The sequence below is a fragment of the Thunnus maccoyii genome, chromosome 9, assembly GCF_910596095.1.
Source record: "Thunnus maccoyii chromosome 9, fThuMac1.1, whole genome shotgun sequence".
NCBI lineage: Eukaryota > Metazoa > Chordata > Actinopteri > Scombriformes > Scombridae > Thunnus > Thunnus maccoyii.
This window is the reverse complement of record NC_056541.1, coordinates 20,590,930-20,610,147: the sequence shown is the minus strand read 5'-3', so window position 1 is coordinate 20,610,147 and position 19,218 is coordinate 20,590,930. Positions and strand designations below refer to the sequence as shown.

General features: G+C 39.5%; 1 protein-coding gene across 4 annotated transcripts in view; it reads left to right on the top strand.

Annotated features, from left to right (window-relative positions):
• Positions 1-2,140: 2,140 nt before the first annotated feature.
• The window catches only part of LOC121903656 (ceramide transfer protein), a 28,117-nt gene continuing 11,039 nt past the window's right edge, over positions 2,141-19,218 (top strand). The window contains exons 1-7 of one of the 4 annotated variants that reach the window (XM_042420887.1): positions 2,141-2,859; positions 3,344-3,478; positions 6,027-6,143; positions 14,100-14,207; positions 14,500-14,638; positions 15,129-15,215; positions 16,665-16,822. In XM_042420887.1, coding sequence (XP_042276821.1) covers positions 2,770-2,859; positions 3,344-3,478; positions 6,027-6,143; positions 14,100-14,207; positions 14,500-14,638; positions 15,129-15,215; positions 16,665-16,822 — 834 coding nt within the window. In that variant the 5' untranslated portion in view covers positions 2,141-2,769. The remainder of the gene's footprint in view (positions 2,860-3,343; positions 3,479-6,026; positions 6,144-14,099; positions 14,208-14,499; positions 14,639-15,128; positions 15,216-16,664; positions 16,823-19,218) is intronic. The other 3 variants (XM_042420886.1, XM_042420889.1, XM_042420890.1) reach the window with 3 other exon arrangements.

Here is a 19,218-nt window from a genome sequence, read left to right as displayed (position 1 = left end):
TTTACATAGTAATTATAAGGTCTCGAGTGCAAAGAATATTAAAAGATGTGTGAATATAAAAAGATGCATGTATTCTCAAAGGAAATCGCTGTACAATGAAACCAAGGCTATGAAGAGATACTTTCTTTCTTACAGCGCCCTCACGTGGTTGAGACACCTTATTGGTCCTCGGTAATAAAGTTCATTTTATGGGAATTATTTTTTATCTTTATGTAAGAAGAAATGACAGCTGAAGTAATTTTGGCCATTTAAAGGCAATAAAAGCTGCAGATGATTATTCCTCGTTTACTTAAGTCTCTGTGCTTCCATGACGTCAGTTTCAGGTGGACATAAGAAAGTTTCCTTTGAGACTTTGTTGAAGTTTAGTGGTCTTATTCCTCTGAGTTGGATTGGACCCAATGAACCTTAGACGAGGATGTTATCAGTATGTCTAAAGTGCAAGAAATATCCTGAAAATGTGGTCTACAGAGGAATAATAAGCGCAAAATGACTGTGAAATGTAACCTTTGGCATAGTTTGGCCTATATTGAAGCATGTAGAGGATTTACAGCAGCCAGTCACATTATCTACAGAAGGTCTAAAAGCATAAAACTAGGCCTGTTAATAAATCCACCTGTAACTTATATGAATGGTAACGGTTTCTGAGAGTCCTGAAGAATGGGTTTTTAAAGCACTGTTTTAAAGCACTTTTTTTTTACTTTATTAACACAAATAACTATACAGGGAGTATCAGAGATTATATAAAATAATCACAAAAACACAAACAGACATAAAATCGCACAATGTAAACAGATACATAATACAGAAGTTAAGAGAGAAAAGTAAATAAATATAACTTTAAAAAGAGAATAAGCAATATTGCAAACCAACTTAAATCATCCGGCAATGTTGTCCACAATGTTTCTCAAGAGATGAGATGTCTTTAAAGCTTTTTTTTGTTTTTAGATACTTTTTTAAATCACATTAGCTTTCTTCCATTTTCTATGTGAAAATCATCTGGTGTGTGGGGGGAGCACTGGTACACTCCTCCATATATTGTGGTCCTGCCCAGTTGTACAAACAGTCTGGTCAGCCATACATGAGAATATCAGACTGATCCTTAAATCACACATCCCATTCTGCCCAAGCCTGTTTATTTTGGGTGATCCTCTCCCCCTAAAAGCCCTCCCTGTAGCGTGGGGGACTGGGACCAGGCATCCCTTATGCTGGGGAGAAAGCTGATAGTCACAGAATGAAAGGCGACCACCCCACCACCAACCAGGGTGTGGTTCTCTCAGCTGGGTGGCAGCCCATGAGGGTTTCTCTTTTAGACTCATCAACCAGGTGGAAAAATATCATGCTAAGTAGGCAAATTACATCTCCTTTATTAAAGGATCCTGAGGCCTCTATATATATATGATAAAATCTCATATCTCATATCAGTTTAAATCGCTATCCAGACCACTTGTAACATGTGACACTCAATAACTTACTTATCTGCCAGTGAAGCATTTTCTCTATGTGCTGTGTTTAACAATTTAGCTATTTATTTTCAATTAATTTGAATTTTCTTTTTGTCAGTCTTAGTCTAAGTGTTGTCTGCTGCTCAGCCAAATAACTGTGTGGCTTTATTCCACGTGTTCTGTCTCTCAGTTCATTCATACATTTCCATATGATGTATCTGTGTTGTCTTGACCTGTTTGAAAAGAAAAACAATAAAAACTACTGATCATAAAAAAGATATACAGTAGTGAGTGAAAGTATATTTAGTAAGTGAAATATATGATATGGAAATGTTAACTCATGGGATAAGAGCCCAATGGACGATGTTTACGTGTCAACAATAAGATAAGAAAATGAATTACTGAACATGTCACAGGAATGTTTTTTTTCATCCCCCACCTCCTATTTTGTTTTTTGTTTGTTTGTTTGTTTTTCTTGTCTTTTTGTGTGTATGTGATCTTTCTGTCATGGAAAAACAATAAAAAATAAAGTATAAAAAAGTATATTTAGTATATTTCCGCACGAATCCGTCGCCAATTAAAATACTGTAACTGTTACTGCATATCCCCTGTCTCGTTGACTTTGGTGAGTTTTGTGTTACCCTGCTGTTAATCCCTATGACTTCCTCTGTGAGTTTGCATTGATGCAGCTTGACGTCGCCTCTTTAACGTACACAGTAGAGCGTGGCTGCGACTCCTCCTCCGACCTGAATGAAGACAAGCTAGTCAGTCCTCCGCTACTGCTAACTAAACTGCGGAACTAAAAAGCAGCGATGCGGTCTGTTGCTCGTCAATTGTAGCGTGTAGTTGAGGTACAGCGTTAACACGAAGGCCTTCCTTATCGACCACTCTTGTTGAGTTTAGCTTATCTACTGCAGACGAGATATCTTAACTACAACAGGCACAAGTTGCAAGTTAACTTAGCTAGTTGCGTCGTTTGACAGCTAACGCTAACTAGCTAGTCGGCATTTGGTACTCGACGTCAGTTTCAAAACAAAGCCCGCAAATCCGAGAAGTTGAGACTCAGCTGTCACCATCAGCATAGCTTGTTACAAGACGAGCCAAGCTAGGTTGAAGTCAAACGACTGAAGAAAAAGAAAGACGCCATCCAGCTGGCGTTTAGCACAGTTAACAACGTTGTTTTGCTGACGGTAAGGCTAAGTTTAAAAAGGCTGTCAGCAGGTTTTGACTGTGACGCGTTTGAGCTGATAATTATCCCATCAGCTAGCGTTAAGCTACGTGGTCCTGGCGATAAAAATCACAGTCAAGTTTTGAAGCTTGGATTTAAATGTCCGAAAAGAGTTCATCGTCCGGTTCAGATGAGGATGTGGACCCGGAATCCGGGCAGCCTGTGGAGCTGGGAGGCGTTTTAAGCAAGGTAACGTTAGGTGAACCAGCTGTAGTGTTGTTGTGTTTTATGCTGCAGAAATGAGCTTTAGCTAAGGTGTCTTAATAACACACGACTACTCAAGTGAACACTGCTAAAGAGCTGCAACAGTTGAATTAATTTCTGCATACACATACCTTAGCCAGTGGTCCTCAAAGTGGGATCCGGGGACTCCCAGGGGTCCTTGAGGGGGTTCCAGGAGGTCCCCAGCAAAAAGGGGAGTCATTTATTTTCACTGTAATTCCATCCATAAGTAACACAATGCCAGAGTGTTTGACTATTTTGGTCATGGGTTTCATACACTTTCTGTAATAAAACACTTAAAAGTAAAAATCTTATCAGATGGGGGACCCTGGGACAACAGTTCAGGGGTCCTTGATGTGAAAAAAGTTTGAGAACCACTGCTTTAAGCAGAGGAGCTGTTGATTGCACAGTGCAGCTAACTGTTTGTCCTTTACCTCTTGTGTGTTGACAGTGGACAAATTACATACACGGATGGCAGGACCGATGGGTCGTGTTGAAAAACAACACTTTGAGCTACTACAAGTCGGAGGATGAACGGGAATATGGCTGCAGGGGGTCTTTGTGTCTCAGCAAGGCTGTCATCACAGTAAGTGTTCTCCATGAGTATAAGGAAAGAGCATCACTTGACTGCTGTCTGTTGCACAAATAGAAAGCAGAATGAGCTCAGCACCTGTTCAACATTTTAGAGAGTAAGGCCACATAAAATGTGGGACCATGAAAGAGTTCATTTTCTGCTTCAGTGCTCTGGGAATAGAGTTACTTTCATAGCAGTTCTCACAGTGGTTTTGATCTTGTCATTAGCATGAAGTTGAACCTTTATTCCTTCAGTCTGTTTCTCAAAGATAGAAAGGTAAACATTAACTAGTAATAGGCTGTTACTAAGATCACAGGTAGGATAGAGACCTGCAGTTTAGCAGACCAAGGCATTTTTGCATCAGCAGTCACTGAAGCACACACTCATCCCTCTTGCTCCATGGCAGTTATTGCACAGGCTGCTTGAAACTGGTGCTCCCTCTTGTTGAAATGTAAGCTTTGATGACATACTGCTGAGGCTGGCACTGTATTCTCCCTATTCAGGCCTTCTGTTGGTCAGATAAGCTGAAGTCCCACACCCTGGTTAAATATTCACTGTTCTCTCTAAGCATACCGCCACCCCGTACAGAGGCCAAACAAATGGTTTCACTGTGATTTGTGCAATAGGATTATGTGCCTCAAAACTGGATTAGGATCACAACATGAAATGTTACAGTTAGTTTCCTCCAGGGGAAGTAGTCATTTGAGTAATCATAACGCCGGTGACTGTGTTTGTGCATGAATGGAACCCCACATAACATTCAGAGTATTTTGTAATTGTGTTGTAGTAGGTACAGTAAGAGTGTACACAGCTTTATTACACACGCTCACCAATTATCAGAGTAGTATGACCCACACAGCCACTTCTTACTGCCTCTCCCGTCCTCCTAAATATCTAAAGCCAGTGCTGCAAAGGAGACTGTGGTATGAGGACTCAGGAATGCAGAAACAAGCCTCTGCTTCTCTTGTTGCCTAACATCAGTCTATTACACACTGTGAAGCTGCAGACACACACACACCAGACCGTCCCCATACGGAAGCAAAATGTGCAGGAAATGTTGCCACCTGAAAATTCATACCATGGGACACGTTGGGTCCATAATCAAAATCTCACATAAGCTCTTGCTTATGCTTTCAGGTTTTTCTGTCAGTGATATAAACACAAAAAAAACTTAATTTCATCAGTATTTTTTTTTTTTTGCATAAAAATATTTAGAGTTATAGTATTGAATATTATTTTAATTTAAATACAAACATCCAATCATACACACTAGTTTAAAGATGTCTCATGCTAGAAAAAAACTGTCAGATTCTTAAATGCCTTTTGTGATCAAAGACTATCTGTGTTTGACTGATAATCTTCTCTTTCCTAATACCGAATATGTCAAAGACGTGGATGTATACAGTAGTGCTTACGCAAGGGGGAAGGAAAATCTGCTAGGCACATTGAAAGAGGTATAAACTGGATTGTAAAGCAGAATTTTATGGGCCGTGTCTGATAAAGCACAGTTGGATAGACTGGATTTCTCTAACCAGTAATGGCATCACGGCTGGATGCACTCGAGGTTACCAGCGCGCACCCCGTCTTGTACTGAAAATTTGAAACTGGAAGGCAACTCAGATGTCGCACCTGTCTCTGAAGCGGAAACTCAGTGGTTATAAGTGACTGTAATAGAAAGTGTTTAAGGGTTAGAAACCCCTATCAGCATCCCATATATGCAACTTGTGAAATATAATACCAGCCTTAAAATGTAAAGACAATTTAGCATTAACTTGCGCAGGCTCACAGTTTGTGGAGTGTATGTCGCTGTTGTCAATGGCAGCAAATAAGACAGCACATGAGCGTCATTCAGCAAATCTAATTAAACATGGGCAAGGGCAACATGAGGTTATGTCAGCTGACAGAGCAGCTGTATCCTTGGTGCTACTGAGGAGGAAAAAAAACAGAAGAAGGAGATTCAAGTCAACTGTGTCTTATTTCTTATTAGGATACTTTGCAGAGCAGATCTCTCCTCAGCTGAGTGCAGTGGTCAAATTCCAATCTCAGAGGAAACGGGGGAATTCTTGGTGCACGTGCCTAGTGCGGTTAGTGTTTGGAGCTGGGTGGGGTGCATTGTAGAATGGGGGAGTGAAATAGTTTAAAGATTTGGCCCAGTAGTAGCAGGAAAGGTTGCGATGACCCAGGTTCAAGTGAAGGCGTAGTGTAAGAATCTTTTGGTTTTTAGCGGAGCTCTGCTGCGGTCGTTAAGGGTTGCGCCTGCAGACACAAGACATCAGTTTCTAATTAAAATTCTTGTTTATTGAGTGGCAAAGGCTTTTCTGTGATTGATGGAATCCATGTGTGTCCTGAATTTTTCATCGCAGTGTCTTAAACAGATTGTAGAGAAGTTATAGCAGGCTGTTTCTCTGATTCCTCAGTTGTCAGAATAGAGAAAATATTATACTGTTTTTGTATTCTGGTATTTAAACACAGGTATTTGTTATTGGTAAAAGTATTTCCTGACATGACTCATTCTCACTGCCTAATAACTATTCATGAGCCCTCTCCTCTTTCTCTGCAGCCTCATGAATTTGACGAGTGTCGTTTTGACATCAGTGTCAACGACAGTGTCTGGTACCTCAGAGCTGAAGATCCTGAGCACAGACTCCAGTGGATTGAGTCGATTGAGCTGCACAAGGTGAGCGGAATCATTTTCTCCTTCTTCAGCATGGATTTTTCTGGGTTTTTGTCACTGGTGTGTTTCTACATCTTGGTTTGCTATATTTGTTATGAATTTTTCATGACAGTTTTGTGTAGTTGTGGGCAAGTCAGCTGCGTTTCCCTGATAAATTAACACTACAGATCCTCAGCGTGCCTGAATTTCAGTCCCTGTTGTGCTCAAGGCCTTTTTGATTTGTTTGTCAGGAATCAACAGAACAAAATGCCACATTGTGTCAGTTCCTTAGACCATAATAAATATTTGATTCTTTTTGGTTTGGTTTCACCCACTGCTACATTATTCACATTTTTCAGGTATTCAGGTTCAATCTGGGGTCAGGGTGTTGTTCGGAACAGACAGGGAGTTATCTGTTTTGTTTAGTGAGCTGGGTGTGGCGGGACAGGGATTGGGACGCATACACAGACACACACATTCATACATATACACCCCTTCATCCTGGGAATGTGAGGAATCTGAGGAGTGAGGTGTTGAGGTGGGGGTATCCCCCTGCCATCAGATACCAGGCAGCTGCTCACTCTGCAAGGACATCTAGTTAATAATGTATGGGTTCCCAACTTTAAGGGTGTAAAGCACTTTGGATATGCTGTCACTGCCTACTGTAGAGGTGCTATGGTTCAGAAAGTTAGTGTGTCAAAGGTTGTGTCTTGTGGTTTGTGTGTGTGTGTCTTATCAGTCAGGGCTTTGGGAAGCCTTTAATTCAGGAGTTCATTAGGATGGGATCATCCTTAATCTGTAAAACACTTGGGTGGCCTCAAACATTAGCTGCATTTACATGGACTCTAATATTCCACTAATAATTGGAATAATAGCCCAATCAGAATAAAAAATGCCTCATGTAAGAACCTCTATTAAAAGAGACTGGCCTGATGCGGCCTGATCAGAAGGAATTTTCAATCAGGTTGAGAGGGGTGGTGTAAACCTTTGGTAATCCGTTCAATAGGAAAATATTAGCGTCTAATAACCATGGTTTCTCTTTGGTTTGAATAAATATATTCTTTCTGTGTATGTTTCCCCACATGGGGGTAACAGTCAGTGACATTAACAAGTTTCCATGAGGGATAGAAACATGGCGGTGGCTAAACAACGCTGGTCTGTGGATGATATAACTTTTTTTGTTGGAGACCTTAAAAGATTTAAGGATAGTTGAACTCCTCGATGGTGTAAAGGCTCGAAACAACGGGTTGTGCAAACAAATGTTTTGAAAAGATGAATAAAGCCAGAATCCATCGAACCATCGAACAAATCAAAAACTGATGGAAAAGTTTTATATATATATTCGTATTTCTGGCAGATTAGACGCTTCACAGCGGGCGGAACCACTTTGCGCATGTCAAAAAAGTTATATTCTGATTAAATGCTTTGAGGCGTGTAAACACACATCTTTATTTAGCATCCATGTAAACAGTTAAGTTGGAATAACTAATCAGAATGATTTCAGTCAGGTTGAAGAAATATTGTCCATGTAACCGCAGCTATTGTTATACATAAAGATCCTGAAGTGGCCATTTGTCAAAAATCTAAATCAAACTTAGAATCAGAGGGACACTGATACACCATGGGCATGTGGTGTACGCAGGCAAAAAGTCCATTGTCTATGCAAAGGTTTATTTCTCAAAGACAAGTAAGCAAACAAAAGAGATCATGCTGCCTCCTTTACTCTGGTGAAAAAACAGGCCTACCCAGGTGCATCCCGATCCTGTAGCTGCGTACCTACCTATATAACCTCAGGTGCCTGTAGTCTTACTCAGTTCACTTAACAAAATAAAAACAAAACAAAATACTAGTTACTTCAAACTAAATATGCTAAACAAGCAAATAATTTAACTAAACAAATAACTATCACCAAAAAAATCCTATTGAAATCTAATCTAAATAAAGCAAACATGTAGAATAATCAAACAATACAAGTTGTTGTTGTTGTTGTTATTATTATCAATAATAATAAAACAACAACCAAACAAATTCTCAAATCTCAATCTCATGGCTTAAACTACCTGAGATAAAAGTGTTAAGGTGTGTTTATGGATGGGAGCATTATAACAAACATTTTTTTTGCAAGAACCTGAGAGATATGAAAGATCCAACAAATAAATGTGCTTTAGTCCATCCTTGTTTTATCAGGATACCTGTAGAATTTAACTTGAGAATGGAAAAACTTCATTTCATTACGTGTGCAACAGATAATGCTTTGATCTGTGCAAAAACTAGCTGGTACCGTACAGCTAACCAGACTTTACTGAATTTGTTGCTTAGTTTTCAGTGGTATGCTGTAGCCTAAATATTAAAGTAGCTATCCATATGTTTAGTTTCATTTTGTTTTGATTGATTTCCTGAAAAACTCACAGACATTAAATAAACATGACTAATGTTACTTACTGTGATTTTGGGTGAATTATACTGCAGAGTCTGTGAGAGAAAAGCAAGAAATGAGGGAACATCACCAGTGCACGAGTGCTCTGAACTTTTTTTTTTTTTTAAATATTGTAGCTTGCCGGCTCAGAAAGAAATAAGTTGTAATTTTTCTTGCTTGCATGTGCCACATAAAAACAGAATGGTTGAGAGACTACCCAAAATGCACCACCATTGAAAAAATAACCATTATTCTATGAATTCTCATCAGAAGAGCTTCTCTGGTAAAACGGTGCTGTGGATGGTTTTTCTTACTGCTTCTGGGTGTTTCCATGTCAGTTGAGTGTGACTGACCACAGGTCTCTTGTCCATTAGCAAATATGTGAGAGTATTTCAGGGTTATGTCTGGACTGTGCCCTATAGTAACCTCAGGAAGCTTAATGCAGCACTACCTGCTGCAGTGTGATAGGTGAGTGTGACTGCACTGCTCCCAACTGGACAAACAAGGACTTGCATCATGCAATATTCACCACTATTTTTTGTTTCTCTATGAATCAGTGCAGCCTACATGAGCAAGGATTGTTAAAAGAATTTCTTTGTAATGACCATTAAATAATAGAGACTGGAGCAGAAGTATCAAAATTTAACAGAATTTATCTTACAAGAAGGAGCGTTTCACAATGCAACACACAGGATGAGATAACGAAGAGAAGGCTCCCAGTGGAGCGTTTATAACAGGGTTTTATACGCCTTATTTGGGCGTTACAGTTCTTTTCTTAATCTATCAAATACAGACTTATAGATAACGTCATGTCCGTTTTCAGTTCTCCTGTCCAGGAGCCATCCTGCCCAACTGCCCCCAGATGACATGTCTCACCCTGTCTCTAACAAATTTTAATTTCTACATCTTCCTCTTTACAAATATAATGCTGAACTTCCTTTAACCTTAGCTGATAAGTCTGCTGATGTTGCAGCACAAGACAGGAACAATTCATCATGATCTAGGTAAAATAGTAACACTCATACACCGTGCAACCATCATTTTTATAACAAGGATAGCCTCACTTTAAAAAAAAAAAAAGTACTTATTACTTATTCTGCAAATATTAACATTTAATCTGTAGCTTTTCGTTTCCTTTCCTGGTGCTGAAATGAATCTCATTAACATATTCATATGTACAGTATCTGTCTGACATCAGTGTGATGAAAAATAACATTTCCTCAGTTTAATCCTTTTTTGTTACTAGTAATTTTTATCTTAAACCTCTTCTCTAAAGCATTAAGCATTTATCTTAATGTTTGGCATCCTCTAGTAAAGCTCTGGACAGTTAATTCAAATTCAAACTGTGTAAAAACACTTCTGGTAGTGTTGTTTAATTTTTTGTTCCAGTATTATAAACTCATACTTCACTCACGCTGGGTGATATGGGTCAAACAAGTCATGATTACAGCTTTGAAATACCTCTTAAAAGCCACTTTGCAAAGGCAAACAGCCATAATTTGCATATTCATAATACTAAATTTTGTTGTTATTATTCAGGAGAGAAAAAAAAGTCCATTTGTGTTTTTACGTGTGGGAGTGTTTGTGTCAGCGGCAGGGAAAAGTCGTGTGAAATGTAGGGACTTTAAGCGCAGCTCTTGATGAATTAGGCATTTTTTTCTAATCATCTGCTCTCGCAGCAACAAAAATCAAGAGGGACACATAAAACCCGCTATAATACCGAGAAGACTGTTCCATTCCTCCAGGTTCAGAGGGGTGAAAATGGGAGGGAACGGGGGAAAGCCCTCGCATTTTTTCCACCACTACCTCAGGCTGGTTGTTGGCATAGTCGAAACGCTTTCAGCCCAGAGTAGTCTTGACAAATGGATGTCAGCGAATCAGAATAAGAAATGATAAAAGGAGTCAGGTAGATAGAAGTAAAGGAAGACTAACAACACAAATACTGTTCCCTGCCCCCAACTCTCTCCTCTCTCTGCCTCCGTTTGTTTCTCTCTCTCTCTCTCTCGCTGTCTCTTTCTGTCTGTCATAATGTAGAATAGGCTGCTTCACTCGCCCACCCGTTTGGTACTTAACTGGTTTATCACACAAACAGCCCCGGACAGCCCTAGTCGCTTTCTCTGATGCATTCATGCATGCACCCTTCATTTCTATCCCTCTCTCCCTCGCACGCTCAGACACAAACACACACAAACACTCACACACACACTCACGGTTGCTTGCTCAGTGATGGATGCTGCACATAAAGATGGACAGGATAAAAAGGTTTCACATATGAGGGTGTGTGGTCTGTTGATGTATGTACGCAGCCAGAGTGGAGCCCATGTATATGTGTGTGTGTGTGTGTCTCGTGTGTGTTTGCCTGCGGAAGAACTGACTTAAAGCAGACCCGCTTCGCTCTGCCGAGGAATCACAAGAGTCTTCCTTTCGGCTCAGTCCGTCTCTCCCGCTTCACGGAGCAGCCAGTGTCCACACCTCGTCTGACTGCTATGAACCAAACGACTACTTTCCCCCCTTTTTTCTTTTTCTCTCTTATTGGTGCTTTCTTTTACTTAATGAGCTAAGCTCAGGCTGTGTGGCTTTTCTTCTCCGCCTCCTCCTCTTCCCTCTTGTTCTTCAGTGAGTTGTGTCCAGGGAAACGGGAATACTGGATTTAAGCCTCTGAATTTTCAGAACAGTGGGAGTGTTGGGGGAGCGTCTGGGCCATGTTGGGGCCAGCAAACCGCCGGGACTGCAGCAGTGTCCTGCTCTGCTTTGGCTGTTGGAATGGCCGAATGGTGGGCTTATAGCATGTCGGCATGATGCTTGCTTACTGTCACCCATCACTGAAGTCTTTAATTAGTATGCCAGTGTTGTGACCCATCTTTGCTCTCTTCCATACAGTGCATAAATTATTGTTTTCTGTTTGAATGTTTTTTCACATTATTAGCACTGATGGACTAGCGTTAAACTGCACTGCATTTTAGTCATTGTAAGAAATCTGTCACATTTTTTTAATCAAGCTTATGGCTTTGGGCTGGACTACCAGCGTTTTTAATAAGAAGTAATTTCCAAAGCAGCAACATATAAGTGATCAGTGGTTGCTATGGTCAGTCACTGTACACTGATCTCATTACCATCACAAAGCTGCGGGCACAAGATGCCATTTCATGTGTTGTGTTTGAGTGGGTGTTACTGTTTACTTTGCATGGCTGTGTCATGCAGCTGAGCAGGTGCATAAAGATGGCAGTCTCTGGGGTTGTCACAGATTGGTCTTCATGTTTCATCAGTGCCATCAGTTCCTCTTTGTCTCTGTTCAAACTAGCAATAATGTTGGTTTCCTGTAGCACGCACAATAATAGTTTCAGTCTGATCAACTTAATGTTGCAATTACAGCAAATGTTATACGAATAATTTGATCATTTTGTGTTTAATAGTGTTGTAAGAACAGCTTTACATTCTGTAGCACTTTTTGTCAAACATTTATTTAGACCTGCAAATACCTGACTGTCATTCTCAGCTGTTTGAAATGCGGTTGTGTCAAAAGGTCAATAAGTAAACATCATTGCGTATTGTGTTTGTTTAAGGTCTGACATGTCGTAGCAAATGATTATGAGATTATGGCAACACTGACAATGATAAAGTGTAAAGCGGACTGTTTTATAAGTGCAATAAAAAAGCAATCCAGAAATAAAACTGTAGATAACAAGACATTGTTAATATTTATAAAGCCATCAAGGAGACACGCTGCAGCTGAGGCACATTCATAGTAGACCACAAGCCAAAGAGTAAACAATCATTGACTTCCATTTGAAATTCATAAATAACTTGCCTGGCACTCAGCTTTGCCTTGTGAGCCTCTGTCACTTCAAGTCGCAGCTGGAAAATAGAGCTGTGTCCTATTTTCCAAAAATCTGCGTTGTGTAGCAGTGATGCGACCGGCCAGTCACAGTCCATCCTGACACACAAAACAGTATGTTGTTTTTGAAACTGACAGTTACACGCTTTGGCTTAAAGCTTTCTGTTGTAAGTATATGTATACTGTACGTTTGTAGTCAGTGTTTCCACAAGAAAACCTCATCGAGTTGAGTAGCACTTCATTATTTTCTACAGGCTTTTTTAAAATTGAGCTTTGGCCGCTCTTTAATAACAACAGCTGTGATTCTAGCTTCATGAGTGTAATTTTTTTTTTTTATACTGGGTCATTTTTGAGGCTGAATTTTTCTTGTATAATTGAATTTCATTTTATTGTACAGTGTTCATTGTCTTTTCACCATGTATATGTTGATTATGTGTATCTTGTGTGTTTTATATTTTGATTACAGTTCATACATTGTGTGACAGAGAATTTGATATTATATGACTCCAGCTGTGGTGCTGCATACAGTTTCTATTTGTTTTTTCTAACTTTAAAATAACAGTTGGCTAAATCTTATCATTTCACATATATTTCAGAGTAAATTCTTTGTAAACCCCCGTAATTGGGTGAAATTGTGTTACTTTTAACTATGTAAAAGCTTAAATTGGTTATTTTAATCTTAATATCACAGTTATCAGATGATTTTATAAATGTAAACATACCCTTTACCCCCAAACTGTTGGCCTGGTCTTTAACAGTCAACCACTCGGCTCACTATCTGTTCATCAGTGTAAATTCTCTGTGTGTCACCCTGTTGTGTCGTTATATCCTCTAGCAGAGGAGTGTCTGTGTGCTCACCTGACTCCTTCAGTTCGCTCACTGTTCTTAAGAAGTACCTCTGCATGCCAGGTAGCTAACCAGAATAGCGTGCAGTGTTAGTTTTATAATCAAGATGGAAATTAGACACTAAGGCCATGATATAAAAAAACTGTCAGTATTTTGTTGTTCCTTATTCATATGCAAAAGAATATCAGCCTTTTGCCTCCTGTGTTAGTTTCACATTAGTGTTGCTTAAGTAAAGCTGTAAGTGTGGAGCTTTACTGTTGTGTCATGATTTTGCTGTCTGTCTAATGCAGTAGACGGCAGCTAACAGCTCTGGGTGGAGTGAACAGGAATAATTTAATTTGTGTGGAGATGGCTGGGTGTACATACAAACACACTATGTATAATGAATTTCTGTCATTTTGCTGATTGGCATTCCCGGCATTGGCTCGTCATATGTTGGCTTTTTTGGTGGAACAGATGGTCATCGCCACTCCCTTTTGTCATATTACACATAAACAATATTTTCCCCCAGAAAGTCGCATTCAAGCCTAGATCTGTCCACAGTGTGATTTATTTCCACCGTGCCTCGTATCAGGTCTACTGGCTGGTTGGTGCATTTGTCTACTTGTCAACCCCAGTCCCTCTCAGTAGACTGTTTGTCTGTGTAGGTGTAGGTCCTGCTCTGGTCCAGGTCAGCATTACTCAGTGCTGCTGACTGGCTATAATTGATCTCCCCATCTCTCTGTCTCTTGACTTGTTTTTATGAGTTGCAGACTTTCTTATTATATTGCAGATTGCTAAATGTGTTTTGTGCCCTCACTGATCTTCTGTTCTCGCTTCTTTGCTTCTCCCATCTTCCTCCTTCTTTATTCACACTCCTGCCATCCCTCCCACGGGATTGAAGGCCGAGTCCGGTTATGGTTCAGAAACCAGTCTGAGGCGTCATGGTTCCATGTTGTCTCTTACCTCCGCAGCCAGTGCCTTGTCTGCTACATCCACATCCTCCTTCAAGGTAAATACATGCTCACCAGAGAATGAATCTGAATATATTGGGTAGTAGAGGGTCATGTCAAATTCACTGAGGTATCTCCACTGATACATGTTCAAACTTTGGCCAAATATACAGTGAAAACACTTATAACATATAACATTTCCATCCAAGGCTGTGAGCCGGTAAATCTTTGCAACCCCAATCACAGTCCAGTACATCTGTTGGAACTGCAAAAAGTTTTTTTTCCTTCATAGTTGAAACAACAGAACTGAACCGTAAAATTTCATATTTACGTGTGTTTTTCTCTGGTCAGAAGGGGCACAGGTTGTGTGAGAAGCTAGCAGAAATGGAGACCTTCCGGGACATTCTGTGCAGACAAGTGGACACCCTGCAGAAATACTTTGACTCCTGTGCTGATGCTGTCTCCAAAGATGAGTTTCAGAGAGACAGAGGTAACCTGTGGCATAAATAAAGTATTAAGGTGCTTCTATGCTATAAGAGATAACTTTATTTTGCAAAATATGTTTCATACTTGAGTTTTAAATTGGTTTTGTTTTTTCACGATGACAAAAAAATTAGATTTTTAGAGCAGTGTGGAGATAGTTTGGAGGAAAGAGTTTAAAGATAAGGATCTTCTGTACTTGTTTCATGCAGTATCAGAGTTGAAGGAGAGTGGTCGGTAAGACTCATTGAGAAAGGAAACAAAAATCAATATCCACTCGGGGTTCTTTAACCTCTGAGAAAGAACCTTTGTAGCCTTCAAAATCACTTTCATATTGAACTTGCAGTCTTATGTAGGTTAAACGAACACATAGTTTCGTAGGATTTTTTTTTTTTTGCCGGAGCATTAGAATTGTCTGTAATCTACAATATAAAGTCTTCATCTTGCTTTATAATTCAGTTTATCAGATTGGAATACACCGACATTGTTTTTCTTTCCAGTAGTGGAGGAGGATGAAGACGACTTTCCTACTACTACAAGACCCGACGGTGAATATAATCACAACAACAACGGCAGCAAAGAGAAATGTGAGTATCCTGCAGAGACTGTATAGCTAATTATTATAGGGCAGCATCTAACGATTATTTTCATTATTGATTAATCTGTCAATTATTTTATTGATTAATTGATTAGTTGTTTGGTGTATAAAATGTCAGAAAATAGTGAAAAAGGTTGATCACCGTTTCCCAAAGCCCAAGATGCGACCTAAATGTTTTGTTTTGTCCCGACCAACAGTCCACAACCCAAAGATATTCAGTTTACTGTCACAGAGGACTAAAGAAACCAGAAAATATTCACAGTTAAGAAGCTGGAACCAGAGAATTTTAACTTCTTTTTTTTTCTCAAAAAATCACTCAAAACGATCAATCAATTATCAAAATAATTGCCACTTAATTCTCTCTCCATCAACTGATCAATTAATTGACTAATCATTAAGGGTGAGAATCTTTGGGAATCTCATGATTGGATTCGATTCCAATTATTTGGTGCTCAATTTGATTCAGAATCAATTCTCGATTCAAAACCAATTCTCGATCGAATGAATAGAAAAGGAGGGACTATTTTCAGTCTCTTACTCCAGTTTACTGTCTGCCAAAATCTTTCACTGCATCCTTATTCCACTGAAATACAATATGAAACATAACTGGCAAATAAGATAAATGGTCCGCAGCCTTTTCATTTTAAAAAGTTAACCGCATTAATGAATGAATTCATTCATTTGAAAGCATCTTACAGTCTCCTGCCTGTGTGAGAACAACAAAGAGGGAGGGGCAGAGCGTCTCCAGCAGTGTAGAGCAGCTTCTCTGTTGTACCGTTCACTCCGGGGGAAGCCATCACCGTTCAACATGCTGAGTGGGTGCAGGGTTTTTGAGGCGAAACAGACTCAGCACCGAGTTATTTTCTTCACCTCAGAGATGGTTTGAGTTGTTTGTGCTGCGTTGTCTGTTGGTCAGCCGGTCTTGTTTGTCACTACTGGAGTTCGCTGCTCTGCTCCGCTAACATTAGTCTCTGAGTAACAGCGTGGGTAGTTCACAATATACGTCACGCTCACCTTACAAAGGTAATCATTTAGTCATAAAATCAAAACATGCTTGCAACCACTGCCTTTTGTGAAGATGAACTCTAGCGTGTGTGCGCTGCTCTGGGTGCTGCACTGCCCTCGCAATTCCATCTTTTTCGTTCCGTCAACATCGCCTTAACTAACATTTAGAAAATCGAATTTTGACATTTGTTAATCAATGCAGCATTGTCCATGTCTGCATTGTGATGCATCTAAGAATTGATTTTTTTTCCTCGCAGCCCTACTAATTGTTGCAGCTCTAAATTATTAGATACATTTGAGAATGTCTATGAAAAAACATTATTGTTAGGCGGTAAAAACTGATTAGGAACACTTTTAAATGTGAAAATTTTCAATTTCTTTTTCAGACAAGTCATGAGGCATCTGTCATATTCACTTTGTTTCTGTCTTCCAGTGTTTCCTCCTGCCAGTCCCAAAGGTATCAACGGTATAGACTTCAAGGGTGAGGCCATCACCTTCAAGGCCACTACAGCCGGCATCCTGTCCACCTTGTCCCACTGCATCGAACTGATGGTCAAACGAGAGGACAGCTGGCAGAAGAGACTGGACAAGGTACAGAGCTGCATTCCACACACAGTGATTGAAGTAAATGTCACTCACAGGGCTTGAAGTGTCACATGAATAATTGGCAGCTTCCTGATTGGGCGTGACAGCAGCTACTGCTCAGACTGAGGAATTTGTTGCCTCTGCCATTTTCTTTAAGGACTTGGTCTTTACAACTGAGAGTTAAGTGTTTTTAGGCTTTGTTCTTCAGGTGATAAGGCTGTGGTGCAATACTCTCCGACATGATTGTAGTATGTAAAAACTGTTATCTGTGTTGAATATTTGTACTGAATGAACAAGATAAGCCTCCAACTTTCTAACTATTACTCATCATACATTCTCCCGCCTGTTACCTCTCCTTGGTTATATAGAGATATGTTTAATTCTTTGTTATAGATTGTGTTCATGTTCTGCATGTTAATTATTGTATGCATTCTTGACTTTAAATGTGTCTTATAAATCAATTTGTTTTTTTGCAAGTGCTCGATACTGTATGTATTTTTAGAGTGAGTAAATGTTAAGATGGCCTTTAGGCCTATCTAACAGCTGCTCACAACTACATTAGTAGACTGGTGAAACTGGGAAGCTCCCAGATGAATGTAAAGCCAAAAAAAAAGACAATATTTGCTTACTCAACATTAAAAACCATAAAAAAAGAAACAGTTCAAGTGACTCCACACTTCAAGGGCACAAAATTAGGTGGATTTGCTTCACTCAGCCGGCAAACAAAACAATGGTAAACCATTGAGCTGCTGGTAACATTTGAACATTCACATTAGCCATTTTGGCTGGTGGACATAAAAGTTAATTTTGCATCTTGACTTCTCCAACTTCTAAGTGGCTGAAAAGCAGGTATTTTTTTCAACCTCAACAGTTGTTACTATAAAACAGTTCTATCCAATAATTATTATTATAATTATTGTGAAGTTATCAACAAGCCAGTGAATTGCAGATGTATCTTGTAACATTTATGTCTATATTATGTCATTTGTCAGTTTCAGGATACTCAGACATGTTTGCCTGTAGTACAAATGCACCTGTTGCCCATAATGAAATCACCTTATTTGATTGTTTTATTTTTTTATCAGAATTATTGTAGTTCCCGTAACACTCCTCCATTCATTGTCTGTGTCTGTGAAGGTATGCTCTTTGGTCTTCAGAGCTCCACATGCTTACATCCTGATCAGTTCAACTGATGTTGCCAAACCAGTTTCTTTTTTTCTTTTTCTATGTGTTAAGGCGTGCTGCCCAACCCTAAAACGTACAAAAGCGGGGAAGTGCCTTTAGTATGTTGGACTGCTTGAGTGAAACTACCTCAGTCTTATCTGTGTTTAGTTATATGTCTGAGTTTTAGCTGCTGATGTGGAGTAAGGAAAGAAATAGTTACAGAACACTCGACAGAACAAGACACGCCTACTCATACTCGTACAAGGTGTGAATTAGAAGATGACTGCTCGGACTTCTTGGTGTAGTTTGTTGAAGCCTTCGCTACAACGGAAGACAGAGCAGCTAAAATACCAGCCACAGAACTGGATACCTTTACAGACCTGCAGCCGCTTCTTTACAGTAGGTGTCTGTCTTCTTTCTGTCTGCCTGGCTGTTACACACAGCTGACAACAGGATCTTCTTGTTTATTTTGTGCCAGTTGTTGCATGTTAACACCTTACTTGGGCTCTTTCTGTCTGGCTTCCCTCCGTTTAAGTATTTTCTGGTGAGCACTATTATTTTATATTATAGTAAAGCTGCAATTGTTTCAGCTTGCTTGCTTTCTCTTAAAGCAATACTGATGGATTGCATTGATTTTTTTTTTTTTTTTAAATGCAGAGTTGTTTAGTGGTTTCAGCTCAGCTAAGTCAACCTAGCAAATCTTTTAGTATTTTGATTCATTTGCTCTCACTGTCCGGATAAATGAGCCAAAAGTACTTGAGCTGGTTTGCCAGGTTTCTGTGGTCTAAAGATGTAGCTCTGGAAGATAATCCAACCTCACTAGTTTTCTAGTGTAGTGCAGTGTGTTGTTGTTTCTAGAACATTTGTCTTAAGTGTGCTTATGTGCCTCTGGCAGAACGTGAGACATTAGGCAAGACAACTTTATTTGTATAGCACATTTCAACAACAGGGTGTTGTTGAAATGCTTTACTTAAAACATAAAAGGCATCAAGACAAAATGTAAAAGCAACCTAAGGCAATAAAAAAAGACATTTAAATACAATTAAAGAGTTCAATAGAAAATAAAAATAAGCTAAAATAGAATAAGACTGATAAAACAGGAGAGTAAAAGTTACAGTGCGGCATAAGATATTAATCAGAAGCCTCAATTTCATTTAATAAAAGGCAGTGACAAACAGAAAAGTCTTCAGCCTTGATTTAAAAGAACTGAGAGTTAGAGCAGACCTGCATTTTTCTTG